The sequence below is a fragment of the Hoplias malabaricus genome, chromosome 1 (genome assembly GCF_029633855.1).
Source record: "Hoplias malabaricus isolate fHopMal1 chromosome 1, fHopMal1.hap1, whole genome shotgun sequence".
Lineage (NCBI taxonomy): Eukaryota > Metazoa > Chordata > Actinopteri > Characiformes > Erythrinidae > Hoplias > Hoplias malabaricus.
In genome coordinates this window covers 26,992,296-27,010,304 of record NC_089800.1, presented here as the reverse complement: position 1 = coordinate 27,010,304, position 18,009 = coordinate 26,992,296, and the positions used below count along the sequence as shown (strand labels likewise).

Genomic DNA, 18,009 nt, shown 5'->3' with positions numbered 1-18,009 from the left:
ATTTTTGTACTGGTATTTGTGTTTTTTTGACTAGAACATGGCATTTCTTGTGTCATAGGGTTGTCATAACCTCTGATTATTACTGCTACACATTTCTATTTGTATATATGTGACTGTAATAGTACGTTCATAACAAGAGTTTTCTAGTTTGTCTAATTTACAGTAGACATTCTAAAATATTCTTTGAACTCTGTTCAGAATTAAGCTCTTACATCTCCTTGATATTATGAATAACTTTAATTGTCTTATCAGTATTTATAAAACAAGTCTTTACAGGATGGCCAGACCTGACGGACTATGAAGGTTTGTTAATCAAAAAATAAGTTCAAAAGTGTTCAAAAGTGTCTTTGTACCTGCTGCTCTTTTCTCTCACATTATGGGCACACATGGCTCAAACAAAAAAGCAGCTTCTCAGTATGAGTACATTCATAATATTTTCAAACATATTTTTTTTTAACAAGGTCTTGTCCTCATTTGTGCTGCCCAGAGATCCGCTATGGGTTTGACCCAAATAAATCATGCTGTGGGTTAGATAGATAGATAGAGTGATCATGGGAATTACTCATGGAGAAATGTTGAGCTACAGAAGCTATGACCTATTTTTCTTTTTTGACAGAAGATGTTAATGATTCTAGTAAAGATATACATTATTTTGGATTATGAGATTTGGGTAAGAATATTTTAAGACTACAAGTTAATTAACATAACTGTATAGTTTTTCTATACATGTTTTATCCAGTAATTGCATGTAGAATATTGTAATTTTCTGTTAACAGGTATGTCATATAATATTTCAAGCAACGTTTGTAGAAACAGAACAGAAATGAGGTCTGCATGGTCAAGAAATTGAAGTCTAACCCTGACCCAAACCTGTGACATTGAGTCCCGACCCAAATATGCCTGATTGCTTGCTATTGCTAAATTTAAAGACTAAACCTGCCTCAAAACACTTTGCTATTAAGTGCTTGACTTGACTGACAGAATATACCTTGGGCAATATTGTATTGCACATCTACATAAATACAAATATTTTATCAGTATATAATATAAAATGGGCTGCATGGTGGCAGCTCCAGCAACCTGGAGGTTGTGGGTTCGAGGCCCACTCCAGGTGACTGTCTGAGAGGAGTTTGGTGTGTTCTCCCCGTGTCCGCATGGGTTTTCTCCACATGGGTGCCACCCACGGTCCAAAAACACACATTGGCAGGTGGATTGGTGACTCAAAAGTGTCTGTGTGTGTGTGTTGCTCTGTCAAGGACTGATGCCCCATCCACGGTGTATTCCTGCCTTGCACCCAATAATTCTGAGTGGGCTCCAGACCCACTGCGACCCTGAACTGAACAAGCAGTTAAATAATAAATAATATAAACTTCAATCAGTATATCTGAGGTGCAAAAGTCCCTCACAGTTAATGCTGATACTGTAGAAAAGTAGAACATACTTGGAACAATCTTACAAATAGGTGGAAATATCTCCTTCAAACCTTTTCATTAAAACAAAGCCATCCCTCTCATCAGCAGCCCAACACATTCCTTACATTATTCTTGGAATGATTGCAATGGATGGCCTCTTGTATAACTGCCTGTTACATTCAGAGAATATTCACTCACTCCTCAAATTCTGGATTGATTCTAAACACAGCCCTAGTTACAGCTATAATAGTATGAGAGCTAGAGAGAAAATGTTCATAGGTACAGTCATTCAAATAAAAACATGCCCACTATATAGACTAAAAATACTATAGTATTTAACATTATTTTGAACACAGCTCACTAACCAATATTTTGTTAGGCAAAGTGGACTTGGGTCAGGGAGCAGATTTCTATATGGAAATAAGTTAAGTAGTCTTAGAATGTTCTTGCAAAAAATCTCAAACCCTATATTAGCATCAATTAAAAAAAAAATGTCCGTTTCCAAGAAACTTTTTTGCAGTTTTGTCAATGTACCACCCTTCTCTCAAAAGGTGTAATCAAACACTGGGCATCAAACATCAACATGTCTTTTCTCCTGGCAGCTGTTGATGGTGCATTGCTACATTTTCGCATATCTTTCATGTGATAATGTGCATGGCATTTGTAAGCAACTCAGATGAACTGGAAATCTGCCTGACTTTCCTGAGTCTTGTTTCACACTTAAGCACTAGCTGATTCAGCCAGTTATGTTGCTTGCAATTTATTTATTCATAGTTAAAGATATGGCCAAATGTTTGAGTAAACAATCCCCAAGATCCAACTTTTCATCTGAAATCAAGGGCATTAATTGTTTGCCTCCCTTTTTCCTTAACTGCCTTTACTTTTCTGGGGAGGCTTTACACACGATATTGCTGTGAGGATTTTAATGGCATTCAGCCATAAGAACATTAATCAGATCTGGAAATGATTGATTGTTTTAGATCACAAAGGCCACTCCAACTCATCCCAAAGATGTTAGACCATGCTACATCCCACTAGAGATTGTAGATTGGTGGGGACACACCCCAGTGATTACAGAGGGGCTTCAAACTCCTGTAGTTGACGTGGTATCAGAAATGGTAACCTTAAGCTTATGAGGTTCCCATACACAAAACTAAACTGTCACAGTGGATGCATCTAAAGTAGCTGAATTTACTCATAATAAGCGGTATCCACAAACAACTGGGAATACATTGTATGTAGAAATTATAGACATTGTAGTTATTATAACACTTACTTACAAGGATATATCATTATCCTGACATTTCATCTCCTATCCTGGCCTTTTTTAAACTGTACTTTGGGATAGAAGATTGTAGTGGCCCATTCCATGCCTTCCTTGCTCATCTGAAGTGCATTTTTTAATCTCTCAGTGTTTACTTACTGTAGCATTCAATGAAGACAAAAATCGCTGCTCATATTAGTTAATGAAGGAGAAGGCAAACCAGTCAGAAATTTGCCTTCCTGGTCAAATGAATGTACTGTATATACTTTCTGACTTCTCATTAGTTGTCTATGAGTGATGTTTGTTGCTAAAAGGTTCCCCTTAATCGTATGCCTTTGCTGTAGAATATGAGTGTGAACAGTATTGGTTGATATTACCACATTAGCAGTATTAGTAGTGAATTCACATGGTTGTGCCTTTCAGATACCTGTAAGCTGTGGGTCACTTAGAGTCCATTAATGTCAATTAGATATTTAGCAGTTTCCTTTTTCCAATCTGCTGCATTGTCTTTCTAGTGCACAATCTTCTCTATTTGTTGTTGCTAATGTTACTTTTCCATGAGGTGTTTTTTATGCTGACAGGTTAAATAGGCTTTTATATATATATATATATATATATATATATATATATATATATATATATATATATATATATATATATATTGTGTGTGTGTGTGTACTTAGTTTCTACTGGACAATTACCAGTACATTTGGAAATAGAATTGTAGCATTTCCACAAAAATTCTTTTTTCTGTTCATTGTTACATTGTTTGGCCCCACTGTGCCTACTAATTGTTAGTTGCTTTTTTGTCATACATTTTTTTTTGTTTGTCTGTTTTTATTTTTTTTAAAGAAGCTCAATTTGCTCGATCAAAAATTCTAGTGTTCCTGTTTTTGTTTTTTTAAGGGAATACAGATAAAAAAATTATTTTATTTCCAGTTCAGTGATGTATTGGTTTTCAAGGAAGCTCAACTTCAGTAGCTGGAAAATAACAGTATTCTAGTAAAATGATGGTTTTTATTTTAAGGAGGCTCCAGTTTAGAGATTAGAGCTTTTTTTGTTTGTTTGTTTTTGGGTTTGTTTGTTTTTTTTTTTTGTGTGTGTGATTTTTCTCATTTAGTGTTTTTGTATTTAAGGATTTTCATTTGTTGGGAAATCACAATATTCCAGTTTAGTCATTTTTTTTTGTTTGTTTATTTGTTTTTAAGGAAGCTCCACTTTAGTTTCTAGACAATTCCAGTATTCCAGTCCAGTGATATTTGTGTGAAATGGTTTGTTTGTTGTATGACACTCTGCCTTCCTGCTAGTGCTGCATTCATTTTGGTGGCTGTTGCATAAACAAGCAATGTCTGAATCCAATTAACTGTGAAATCCAGGATGTGCCATTTCTATGCTGTTTTCTGAAGAAAATAAATGTATACTTGTTTACATTCATTTGGATTGTATTCCCTGTAAAGTTCACCCTAAAGTTCACACTATGGTGCCCTTTGAATAACATCGCTGCCCAAGATTTAGCTCATCATTTGTCCAGCCTTGTACTCCATAATCCAAAGGTCAATGACTTTATAGCTGTTGTTTTCTCCTTTGTAAATGCTAAAATGAACTCACTGGACACTTTCTTTAAAATTATATCCCCTACCCCGATGGACCAGGGTACGTTTGTACTGTATTTGTCAAAGTGCCTAATTAAAAATGTATTCATAATCACCAGTGACCTCTAACTACAATTTTCTTGTTCCCTGTTTCTCAGTTCTCTGTGCTGACTATTGTTCAGTTCAGTGAATTACAGCAAGGTTGCTTTTTCTCTCTCTCTTTTTTTCAGCATTGACCCTTCTTCCCAAGGTTCCAGCTTGGCATTTTTTGGTTTTGTTTGAAGGCCTGAGCCAAAGGACCGTGATGTTAACATTCTCCTCTCCACTATTTTGTTTTTAAATTAAAACAGGCTCTCCTTTTAACTGGAAGGCATAATCCTACCATATCTAATCAGTCCTAATCTTCTGAAAAGGCACAGGGCATCTGACATTTTGAAGCAGCTCATGAAGGATGGAATAAATGGGAGTGTCAGCCTGTGAGGTGAAACTGTTCGCTGAATGCCAAATGTATCCAAGATGCACATCTTGGAGATGAGGGAAATTTGGATTCCAACTTACAGTGTAAGCAAAACCTCATAAAACTTACCCAAAAATCAGGTATCTCTAATGACCTTTAGAGAAAAGGGCAAAGAACATTTCCAAATTTTTTGTGCAATAAATGTGGAGTGATTTTTAGAAAAAAATGTATTTTTATTATTTGTATATGTATTATTTTGTATGAATTATTTGTATTTATGTATTTGCATGGTATATGACCTGCACTGAATATACCATAATGCTTCACAAACATGCAAGATAAAATGGAAGGTGAGGAGTGCAAATTTGAGAAGAAGCAGTGCAAAACTTAGTGGGCATCTATATTTTGCATGACAGCAAATAAATCCTGCAAGTGATCCATGAACAGTGCACTCACAATTTAAATAAAAAAAATCCCATAATATAAAGACAACCTCCTATCCCCACAACATTTGAGCTCACAGAACTATATAGATGGAAAAGGCAACAGCATGCTCATGCAACATGATAAAGAAGCAGCTATACTTATAATCACAGATAACTGGATAGATATTTGAAATTGCAGTAATAAAAAGACATAACCCTTTTTCCACAAGTGGACACAGTTCTAGGACCTCTTTTGTTTGCTTTGGTCAAAATACCTTGAGGATCAAATACCACAGCAGCGTTCTCCCAATGTCTAAACAACCATGTTCAGAATGATCGCTTTCAGCTCTTATAACTATAAACGAGAATGAACCACAGCTCAGTACAGCACAAGACCCCAAAAATGAGGAGTGAGGAGCAGAATCTCTGGTTTTTAGTTACTTTCACTCAGTTATTTTTCTTATCCATTCTCATGTACAAAAAAAATTACTAGGTTTTACTCATTTGTCTGCAGACACTGTGTTTGTTTTGCTCTGTTTAACCTCCATTTTAGGAAGTGGGACAATACTAAAGTGTCTGCACACTATATAAGTATCAGCACATATGTTTACTGACTTGGGCAGCCCACAAAAACTTACTGGGTGGTTTTGTTTCACATTTGTGGGTTACTGGGCTTCAGGTCCCAAAAATTAATATGCACATGCCCTGAACAAGGGTTTTTTCTGTAGTATGTTCCCTTTAAATATATAATGAACACAAATATAATTCCAACTCCCATTTTTCATGAGCTGTCTCATCTAAAACAAAATCTAAGACTTTTTCTATGAACACAAAAGGCCTTTTTCTCTCAAATATTCTTTACAAATTTGTCTAAATCTGTGTTAGTGAACACTTCTCCTTTACAGAGATAATCCATCCACCTCAAAGGTGCTGATTAAACAGTATGGTAATTGCACAGGTGTGCCTTAGGCTGGCCCCAATCAAAGGTCACTCTAAAATGTGCAGTTTTATCACACAGCACAATGCCACAGATATCGCAATATTTTGAGGGAGTGTGCAGTTGGCATGCTGACTGAAGGTATGTCCACCAGAGCTGTTGCCCATGAATTGAATGTCCACATACCTACCATAAGCCGTCTCCAAAGGTGTTTCAGAGAATTTGGCTGTACATCCAACCAGCCTCACAACTGCAGATCACATGTAACAACACTGGCCCAGGACCTCCAAGATCATCTGAGACCAGACGCCTGGATAATGGTGCATTTTATTGATGGCATTTTGAATGCACAGACATACTGTGACGTGATGCTGAGGCCCATTGTTTTACTATTCATATACAACAACCATCACCTCATTTTGCAGCATGATCAGCATGAACAGCCATTGAAGGGGAGTGGACCAACACTCCACAGGCCACAATCAACTCTGCGAAGGAGCTGTGTTGCACTGTGTGAGGTATATGTTGGTCACATCAGATACTCACTGCCCCCCCCCCCCCCACACACACACTCCCTCCCAAATAATATGCCACATCTGTGAGTTGGATGGATTATCTCGGCAAAGGAGAAGTGTTCACTAAAACAGATTTAGACAAATTTGTTTACAATATTTGAGAGAAAATGGCCTTTTGTGTACATAGAAAAAGTCTTAGATCTTTGAGGTCAGCTCATGAAAAATAGGAACAAAACAAATGTGTTGTGTTTATATATAAAAATACAATTAAAATGTAACTATACAAATATTTTAAAAAGTGAAGTTATTGCAAGCTATACAAGTTATACTTCTACTTTCCTATATGATAGCTGGCAGTCGTAGCCTGGTACCAAACGACTCACTGCCGGGTACCATTCCATGGCCTGGTTTTGGGAACCTAGGACCTGATTGTTTTGAACATAAATAATATGCACAGGCCTCTTACAGTGGACTTCATTTGAATGAAATGAGGTTGAGCAACTGACTAGAGAAAACAAATTCCTTTACAGAAGAGGCCAATCTGGACTTGTGGAGTGTTAATGATGAAGTGGGCACTTTGAAATGCAAATGATGATATGCAGCCCAGTATCAGATGCAGTTCCAAAGATCAAGATGAGCCATAGAGTGGTTGCAAACATGATTGTATTAACTACAACTCCAAATCAATGAGAGGTTAATCCAGCAAGGGTGCAGGCCACTTCCCACGCTTTCAGTTCTTCAAGCTGCAAGGTCAGGTAAGGTGAGACATTTAAATGTGCGCCAGCCCTAACACTACATCATCCATTGGCAGGGAGGCTCTGTCTTGAAGAAATGAGGCTAAGCCAGAGTGGTCTGGGTCATAACTGCTCTTCTGTGTCGTGTGAGAATGTGTAACCCAAGCTCTGCTAGGCTAGCGCAGCTACTTAATCACTGCCTGCTCATGATAAATGCTGGCATCAACAAGGGATGTATGGATGACAAAATAACAGGCAAAAAATACACTTTTACAAAGGATTTTCTTTCTTTCTGTTATGAACAAAGATGTTCAATTGTCCGTGGTTATAATCTACACAGAAAAGCCCTGACCCAATGAATAGAGATGTGATCTAAAGGTCTCCATTCTCAATGCCAAGCACAAGCTGGAGGGGTATAAACCATTATCACTGTGTTGTAGGGTATTGGACCTAGTGTCTCTGGATTGATAGAGTTCCATCCAACTCCTGAGCTTTGTTGGGCTGGCATTTATGATATAAAAACTAATCATCAACATTACTACCTACCTCATGGCTCAAGGCAAATCCAGAAGACAGACTGCATAAGCATGTGTCTATAAAATTTTGGCCATGTAGAGTAGTTGGGTTTGGAGATGCACTTCCCAGTGAGTTTGACTAAAGACAAACTGCTCATCTGCAAACAAACAATGTAGAGCGATGTTAGCTCAAGTAGTGGAGCATATGGTTTTAACATATGCCAAATGAAAAGCCCAACTTTTTAGTTTCATCTCCGCTGCATATTTTTTTCGTTTGTGTGGCTAAGGAGCTCTGTTAAGTCACTCAAACCATGTGGTCGGTTCTGTCAGGGCTAAGTTGTGCAAAATTAACACAATGCTAAAGAGTTTAGTCTCTGAGACATATGAAGCAAGCTACTCCCAAATTTTCTCAGGTTACTGCTAATACAACTCCACTAGACAGCACAACACAGTTGAAGGAGAACATTAATTATCCAATTATTATGCCAATTAACAAACTGCTAGCAGTGTGCTTATAGATGAGAAGAGAGGAGAATTTGTGCCCACCCAGTGAAAGTGAGTCCAGTTGTGTGGTTCTTTTGGACTCCTAAAGCCAATATTTAGACTGCTGCTACTTGAAAGCTCCTCCTTTACATGCGTTAATCAGCCTCTTGTTTATATTATGATCAAGCTCAGTCATTGCTCTAATGATGTTCGCTGCAGTAGCCTTAGGTCCAATACAGCTTAAAGGTAACATAACAAAGACAATATAAATCACTGACTAGCATGTGGAATGCTAGCTAGCACAATAGCTAACTTAGCTATTTTAGCTGTTGCTTTATTACATTAAACATTACATTCATAACACTTCAGCAAAATTAGTTATTATGTCTAGTATTCTGCCATTAAATTGATTATTGAGACAATTTTGAATTGATTAGTGACACAAGGCAAACTCACTGAAATTATTTGAAATGCCCTGTACCTCTTTGCTGTTTCATTTCATTTCATAGCAGAGGTCATATTTACAAAAATTACAGTAGTTTAATTAATACACTGGACCACTTTTTTCTACACTCATTGCCCATTTTATCAGCTCTGACCTGAAATTTTTTGTCTGAAATGTTCTCTATAATGGAAGCCTCGTTATTTGAAACTGTGCTGAACTGAACAGCTCTTGAGGGACGTTTATTTTATACAATGCCATGCCTTTAGCTAAAAATGCTGTTATTAAAATTGAGTGGTAAAATCAGCACACTGTTATTAACGCAAAGCACTGAATATGCACTTTGTGATGGGTTTTGCTAAATGTAATGAAGTGGGTATGTGAATATATGTATGTGTGTGTGAGTGAGGTAAGCTACTTGGAAAAGTCAAGACTCAATTCAGAGTTAGGATCAAACTCAGGAAAATAAGGATTTGATCATTGTTTTCATTTTCAGAATTGCAAAATACCTTTGTTTCCACTCCAGCTGCTGTGGTAAATCTACAGTGAATAAGGCTGAATTTAAAAGAGACCCTTTCTTGTGCCCTGAGACCTGCTAGAAATGGTGACAGCAGAAAACTGTCTGATATGTTCAATTAGCATGCTTTGAAGGCTTTACAGACTTCTTGTGGCTAGTCATAATAAAGTCTAAAATGGCAACACTTTACTCTGCTGCTCCAAAGAGCTCTCGTGCCCTCTTCCTGACTGGGATTGGCATAGCCTTGAGAATATAATGACAATAACGACTGGTGAAGTTAATAGCTTTAGCAGAAAGAGAGAGAGAGAGAGAGAGAGAGAGAGATATGCTGTTAGTCTTATGTCTTGTATTTAAAGAGAAGCTTTTTATAATGATTGTGATTGAATTGGCCAGCTCAAAAAAAATATTTCTAATCAGCAAGTGGCCCAGAATGTGCTTCTTCGACCAAATACTCATCTATTAAATGTGGAATTGTACACATTTAGTTCAGTATTATGGAGAGAAGATCTTGCAAATCCAAAAGCTAATCAGGCTTCGTATGCCGACAAGAGTCATTTTAGAAGCTGCTACAATAGAAGCACCTGAACACTTCAACCTTTAGCACGTTTCTTGAGGAGTTACTGGTGTTTTGAAACTGTGGCAGCTTCTCCCCCGACAAAAAAACATCATCCAGAAGGACTTCTGTTTTTCCCTCTGTCCTTTTTTGTGTTCTGTTTTTTTTTCCTGCCCCACTCTTCAAGGTTTTGTCAGGCTACTTTTGCGTGACTAGAGGGAGTGGAAAAAAGTGAGTCTTCAAACCCCACTGGCACGCGATCCCTGATCTATTTTTGAAGCACGCTCTGTTTTTTTCCTCAGCGTAAGAAGAAAAAAAAAAGCAGCCAGGGGCAAGGAGAGCCAGTGGTGGGGTTGAAAGGGTCTGGTTCTCATTTCAGGCTGCCCTACAAACTCGCCTTGCCTCGCCTCGCCCTGCCAGGGAGGGAGAGAGAGAGGGAGAGGGAGGCCAGGGAGGTGAAGAATAGTGGCCGCAGTTTGGGCCGGCCGCTTGGCCCCTGTCACTTAGCAACCACCTGGGACTGGTTCTCATTAGTGATTCCAGCTGCTCACATTTCAGGCTTCCACAGTTTTGCCGCATTTTGATTCATTCCTCTTCTCTGTTTTTCAGGGCTCCACCATGATGAAATTATTGCACTCTGCCTGCCTCGTTTGCACTCGCTTCGTTTCCATCAGATGGAGTCTGGCATGGTGGTTGGGCCCCAAAACTGGCCGTGCTTAATTGGGAGAGGAGCAGCTGATTTTACTCCAAGTGTAATTCTGTTTCTTGGACTTGACCACAGTCAGGAGCATGCCGTGCTTGGACACTTTGTCTTGGTAGTGCATCTTTAGTTACTTTGTAATGCTGGCCAGGTCTCGGCAGCTCTTTTCCAAAGATGCAATTGCTGAGTCAAACCTCTTTGGATTTATTTCAAATGCGCTTCTACAAAAAGTGCTGGGTTGTCTTTTTCTATCTAAATGCTGGGTTGAGCAACTTGGGTCATTTAGTTTGGTCATTTTCCATGGTGATGAGTAGTTCTTGGCTTCATGGCTGGTCACAGAGCTCGCAGCAGTAAGGAAATAGTAGCCATGCAATAGATGGGTCAGCATACAGATACAATAGCCGGTCTAAATAACAATGACCATTACACTTGTAGTCGCTAACTCATTGAATATTTGTGAACTGAAGGCTATTAACTTATCACCTGTTGCTGTGATAACAGCCTCTACTCTTCTGGGAAGGCTTTATGATGCTGGAACAATGCTGTGAAAATTTGATGGCATTCGGCCACAAGGACGTTACTAATGTATGTTGAATGATTAGTTCTGGATCATAAACACAACTGTAACTCATCCATGAGGCATTGGGTGGGGATTCTATCACTCCAGATAATGCAGTTCTACTGCATCTCCAGTATCCCTTTTTGTTTCATGTTTTTCTGTGGAGATGATAGAGGCTGTGCATACACATGTCTACTATGTGGTCACATTAAAATAGCATGAATATTGAAGGGTGCAATTACAATATTTGACAAAAAAATTAATAAAAATAAATGAATGAATAAAATGTAAACTTTAAGAAGATATATACATGATTCAAATATTAGAAAGAAAGTATTAATTTATTCGGGAAACCATACAATTGAATGGAGGCTCTAGTCCCCTGTTGGGCTGCCTCCAGCCTGGATACAAGATGAGATATGGTTGGGTATGGATGCATACAGGTTCTGTATGGCATCCTGCAACACATTTGCCCAGAGATGTTGCAGCTGGGCTTGTAGATCCTGCACACACATAGGTTGCCAAAGGTGGAGTTCCAGCTGGCCCATAAATGGTAATAATTCTGGTGATTGTGCAGGCCAAGGAAGTGTAGTAATCTGGCCAAGACATTCCTGGGAAACCCTTGCTGTGTGTGGGTGAGCACTATCCTACTGAATAATGCCAGTTAGAAGCCCTGCCATGATAGGCAATGCATGTGGCTGCAGGACTTCCTGCACATATCATTAAACAGTTAGTGTCCCTCGTATCACTACACAGGGAGCACAATAGTCTTATGCATCAGCTCCATATATCATCACACCAGCAGTTGTGGCAGTGTGCCACTTCACAGAAAGGACACGATGGAAGCACTCACCACAAAATCTCCATACTATAGCCCAACTGTCATCGGATTTCAAAAAGAACCTGGATTTCTCTGTAAATATAATATAGTTCCAGTCTATAGCAATCCAGATTTCTAATTCACAACACCATTGCTCCCAACACCTCCTAGTAGCTTGGTTAGAATGGCCTACATAGCAGGCAATACGTCAAAACGACCATCCTGTTTCTTTCTGTTCAATGATGTGCCCCTTCTCACAGTCTGGTAACTGGGCAAAATGTCTGAGTGTGTTGTAGAGGCATGTCTAGCAGTCAATGATCTCTCACCAAGAGGTGTACTACCCAAAAGTAGCTTCTGAGCGTCTTTTTATAAGGCAGTTTTTTTTATAGGGCAGCCCATACCACATCTGTCATCATTTACATATTGTCGCTGTCCAAAAAAAATTATCTCCAGTATAGTAACTTTTATGGAAGAAGGAAACCTTCCTAATTTTCAGTGGAAACCCATGTAATAAACAACGATTGTGATTGTGCATTACTATGAGTCCATCATGAAATACAATGTGAAGGACAGCTGCTGTGTCCAAATGGGTAATTAAAAATCAACAAAAAAGGAGATACATGTTTTTCTCTCGACAGTGACAGTATGTGTCTGAGACTTAACTGCATGCAGTTTTGCAGCAACCCAGGTGCATTTTTTCCTTTGGTCTGTGAGTGTATTTTATATCACTCAATTTTGCTGACTCCTTTGTTGTTAACACTGTTCCTTTCATGATGTTTATTTCTACTTTCCCAGAATTCTTCCCACTTTCCAGGTTCCAGTCGAATGTGGTCATACAAGTCAGCAATGCTGGGTCAGTTTATCCCTGTGCGTGCCGTTAACTCAATATGGGTTAGTGCCATAACCCAGCACTTTTTGATCTGTGGCTTTCAGGGAAGTCGACCACCATTCAGTCACAACACAAACAAAGCCTGCCTGAAAATCCTTTCATGGTTCAACAAGTTGAAGCTTTCTTTTTGACGGTTTTCACTGTTTTCGCTACGTCCGTTTTCAAAGCTGGTATTTGCCAAACTACACACAGCTGAATTAAGATGACATCAAACACAACAATAAACACATCATATGTTCCATAGACGAGGCACTTTGCTATGTCCAGTGATCTAACTGTTACTTATGGCAGTACATTCAAACTTAATTCACTTTGACTAATTGTCTGGAGTGAGTATAAAGCCTACAACTGTGCATAAAATGAGTCAAAGGTGGTATTTTGGTTTATTTCCAGTTATCTTGTGCCACCTAAACCGTATGTGAATCGTCTGTTGAAGATTCAAGACTTTGATGTGTTCTTCAAGTTTCAGTAGGATCCACAGATTGGCCTGACCACACATTTTCCTGGTAAAGAACTAAAATGGACCTGTGTCCAGTTTTTTTCCCACTGAACCCTTTAAATCTACACTGCCCTCAACTGGCCATGGACAGTTAAAGTGAATGCAGCGTGCTGTCAGCTGGAGCATACAGCAAAACAGTGTTTACAACCACAACTCTCATCTCTGGGTCTGCCATGCTGACCACTTTTCATGTTTATTTTTAGGAACACTGACCAATGGCTACAAAGATGCTGTGAGGATGTAAGATCTGAGCTGAGCTGAGGACACCTGGCCTGCATTAACTGTTCTACACTGAGGGCAGGTTTCACCAACAAGGATTAAGCTTAAGCTTGGTTAAAACAAGCTATATCTGCTCATCCAGTTTGCCCCAGACTTACATCTTTTCTCAAGGCAAGACACTAGTAGGTCCTCTGTTGCTCTGCATACTTTGTTAGCCCCTTTTCACCTTGTTCTTCAGTTGTCAGAACACTGACAGAACAGCTAACAAAGAAGACATCATTTGGATAGTGGATCATTCTCAGCACTGCGGTGACACTGACATGGTGGTGGTGTTTTAGTGTTTGTTGCACTTGTACAAGAGGATACCAAAATATACCCTTCCAACAGCATCCTGTGTCCACTGATGAAGGACTAGAGGATGAACAACACAAACTGTGTAGCAGCAGATAAGCTACTGGCACTAAAAGGTGGACCAATGAGGTAAGTGTCTAAAAAACACCAGGCACTGCTGTGTCTGCAGCACAACACAATCACCTTACCAGTGTCAATGGAGAAAGATCCACCACCCATATAATACCTGCTCTGTGGTGGTCCTCTGGGTCTCCTGATCAATGATGTGAGAAAATGTTCTCTTGATTAAGCTGCTACCTATGGACCTACCCCAATTCTTCCACATATATCAATCTTTGGCACAGCAAGAAAACAAATTACTGTGGAATAAAAAAAGAGTGAAGCTAGGCTCCTATATAAGAGCAAAATGTTTCCCACTATTGCCCACTTATCAATCACACATTTTGCCATAACAAAGCATAAGTGAGGAAAATGAATTCAAAATTCACAAATACGTTTCTGAGTTTTTAGACTCAGAATTTTTGGCACATTGTTATTCTTGAGTAGCTACTATGTTGATGTAACCTCACTGGTGCAAGGCATGATTATTTTCTTTAGTTCTCCCTCTCTATGTTTTTCTGGCTCTAACACTGGGCCTGTAGCAGGAGAGAGAGAGAGGGAGGGAGACAGAGAGACAGAGAGAGACTGATGTAGTGAATACAGACTGCTTCCAGGCTCTGGAATAAGAGGGGTAAACCAGGCAGAGAATTTTTGGTTTGTGCTTAATGCAAAACCGAGAAAGGCATTTAAACTTCAGCAGACAGCGCAGTGACTCCTTAGACAATGCAGTGACTTCTGACTCAGGTGACAAAGTAAACAGTGCAGCGAATTAGTAGACAGTGCAGTGACTCAGCAGATGGTGCAGTGATTCAGCAGCCGGCAGTGTAACTAATGGTGCTTTTCCACTGCATGGCATCAGCTAAACTTGACTCATCTCAGCACGGCTCAGCTTGCTTTTGCCTGGTCACCTTTCCACTAGCACAGCTCCCTATGAAATGTAGCATGGGACATCACAAAACCCTGTTTCTAACAGGAGCCGCAGACTTTGAAAACCACAACAACATCAGTAGTAACATTACACGCTGTTTACTTGCATATTCGCATATTGCTTTTGTTGTTTTTTGGACTGAACACGACTCAGAGACCCCATTCTCACAGATCAGCAGAGTTTTCCTTGTTGCACGTCCAACTCTCAGAGGAGTTTATCATCAATCACTGATCCCTTGAGCATTTAAACCTCTTTAAAACACCACGGTGTAATGTTATGGGCTGCTGTTGTGAGTCGGATAAAACAAGTGTGACCGCTGATGTAAATCGGAGATCTGACAAGTGGCTCATTTGTGTTGGAGGTCTGCATTTTGCCATGTAAATCCTCTCTGGCCAGTCAGCATTCTGCAAAGTTTACACATCACATTCAGTACCTACTCTGCTTGCTCCCTACCAGACGTGAACAGGGACTAAAATGGCTCCAGTTCCAGGACCAGCTACCAGATTTGCCTAATGGAAAAGCAAAAAAAAAATGTTGAGTGCTCAGCAAAGTGACTCTGCAGACAATGCAATGAATTAGCAGATAGCACTGTGAGTCAGTTACTCAGCAGAATGCATTCTGGGACATTACATATTTTGGAACATATAATGTTTTTTTTAGCCTGAAGATCACAGCTTGCAATTAGGAGATGCTGATGACCACTGGGATGGAATGTAATAATGCATGTTGGGTACTGTATTGAGAGAAACATGATGGAGAAGAAAAAGACGAAGACCACCTTGGTGAAACTTAGACACTGCTTTTAATCCATCTATAGCAGTGAACACACACACACACTTGAGGGGTCATTGAACACACTAATACAACGTGTTGGTCAGCCACTTAAGTCGCAGCACTTAGGTAGCAGTTGGTGATTAGTTGCCTTGCTCAAGGGCACTTCAGCCATGCATGTTCAGGGGAGTGAAAGCACATTTCCTTCACTCATTGCGTCATTGTTTTCCTGTTTATTTTCCTCTGCCAGTCCAGGGGATCAAACTGGTGACCCCCCAATCCCAGGATTACTTCTCATGCCATGGTTGCAACCCCACAATCAAAATTGTGAATTCACCAGTGAGGCCTGCGCAAGCAAAGCACATGCTGCATAACTGAGCTAAAAAGACATTTCAGAGTAGAAAACAGTCAAAGAAAGATGCAAGACCCCAAAACTGATTTTAAAAAAGGAAAGGCATACATTTTGAGCTTTATTAACCAGTACAGGACTCTGGGGCTGGGGAGTTTGCTCCAGTTTTGCCTGGAGGGAGAGGTTTCTATTTTAGCTCTGATCTCTTTTTAATCTTTCTTAATGAAGTTGTCAGCTATCTATGGCTCCTAAGCTCCTCGAGTGTGATCGGCTGTCACAAATTAAAAACAGGTTTTTTATTTTTCATGTTAAAGCCTGCTCTGGGAGCTTATTTTGCGCTCTTTAGAAACAGTCATAAAACAGGTTTCAGGACTCCTGGCTGCTTTACTGCCAAATTCACACAAGTGAAAATGGTTTTGTGATAATACGAGGGAAATGTATAGCCCTCAAAGAACCTACATCTGCTACATTTTTACAGCAAACCATGGCTGGTGCAAAGCCAATATTTTATAACTGTTTAAGTCAAAGGGGAGGGAGGAGGGGCTCTAACTAAAGGTTAGAATTAAAGGTTAGGACCACAAACTACAGGTCTCCTACATGTGAAAGTACTTAACGGCGTCTTTGATTTACTGAGGGATGTAGTAAATGCCAACAATGGCTTCCTTTGAGCACAATTTCACATTTGCCAAGTCGCTCCCCTTCTGTTTTGGAGCTTTAAAGGGGACTTCCACCCATTTTTCAAAAACTTCTGCTTGTGATCTGTTGTCAGAATGGTTCATTTTGGAAAAAACGCACTGACTTTGAATTCTGTACATTGATAGTGATAGGAACCTGTCAGGAGGCCTACAAAAGAAATATTGGTCATTCATTTACATTCCACTGTGAACAGAGGTCTTCTGAGTTTTTGACAAAGCACAATGACCAGGGCATAAGTCCAGCAAAAGACATCACACATCAGTCACTGTCTGTGAGGTGTTGGTGTGTTCTCCCAGTGTCTGCATGGGTTTCCCCCTGTTGTTCCAGTTTCTGCCCTCAGTCCAAAAACACACAGACTAGTAGGTGGATTGTGGGGTCTGCTCACAGCTGTGGAAGTGTAGGATTTTGCCATATCCTACACTTCGTCCTACACATTAGGTCGAATGTTGCAGTTGTACAGTGAAGTGCTTTGCTTTGATGTATCTGGGAATTCCAGAAGACCTACACTGTAGAGGAAAAGGTGTTAGCACTCTTCAAAGGTACAAACCATAATGAGTTAACCTCCAGGAGTACAATTATATACCTTCAGCCATATTATTGGCATACCTTCACTGTACAGAGAAAACCATGTACCTCTGTACATTATTTGAATACAGCAGGTGTCCTGTGAATGGACCAATAGAAATTCTCCAAAATTACATGGAATACAATCTTTTTACACTGACTTCCATTACAATAACGAAGGCTTGTCCCTTCACTAGAAAGTAAGTATTTTAAAGATGAATTGCTTTCTTTGGACAAAAACAATTTGCATATCTGTGAAGAAAGTACATTAAGAAAGTACACTTTTTCTGAATAAATTCTGAACAATTTGAAACATTTCATACAACTGCTTTCGGTGAAGGACCTTTTAGAGATATTGTACCCTTCAGAAACCTGGCTCCATTCAGTACTCTACTGTAAACAGTTCTGTCGTATGATATTTTTTGGAATGGTGATACATTAAGCTGAATGATGCAGGAATTTTGAAAAATGGGTGGAATTATCCAGTAAAAAAGTAAATGTTTTATGCCTGTTTTAGCAAGTGAGGTTATGTCCCAGTGTGAGGCACAGAGGGAAGGGAGGGCCAGCAGACAGGGTGGGCTAGGGAGAGAGAGAGAGGGTGTTAGCCGAGACTGAGGTACTATGTGATCGGCCTTTAGAGGAAACTTAGGGAGAAATCCCTTAGAGCCTGGGTCCTAATGTGTGGAATCACTCAGCCAATGTGAGTCGACTAACTCTGC

The 18,009-nt window shown here is 39.6% G+C and overlaps 1 protein-coding gene across 1 annotated transcript in view; it reads left to right on the top strand.

Annotated features, from left to right (window-relative positions):
* Window positions 1-10,430, top strand: part of dchs1a (dachsous cadherin-related 1a) — a 152,185-nt gene extending 141,755 nt beyond the window's left edge. The window contains exon 23 of the mRNA XM_066677655.1: window positions 10,149-10,430. Within this exon, the coding sequence (XP_066533752.1) occupies window positions 10,149-10,430 (282 nt within the window). The remainder of the gene's footprint in view (window positions 1-10,148) is intronic.
* The last annotated feature ends 7,579 nt before the right edge of the window (window positions 10,431-18,009 follow it).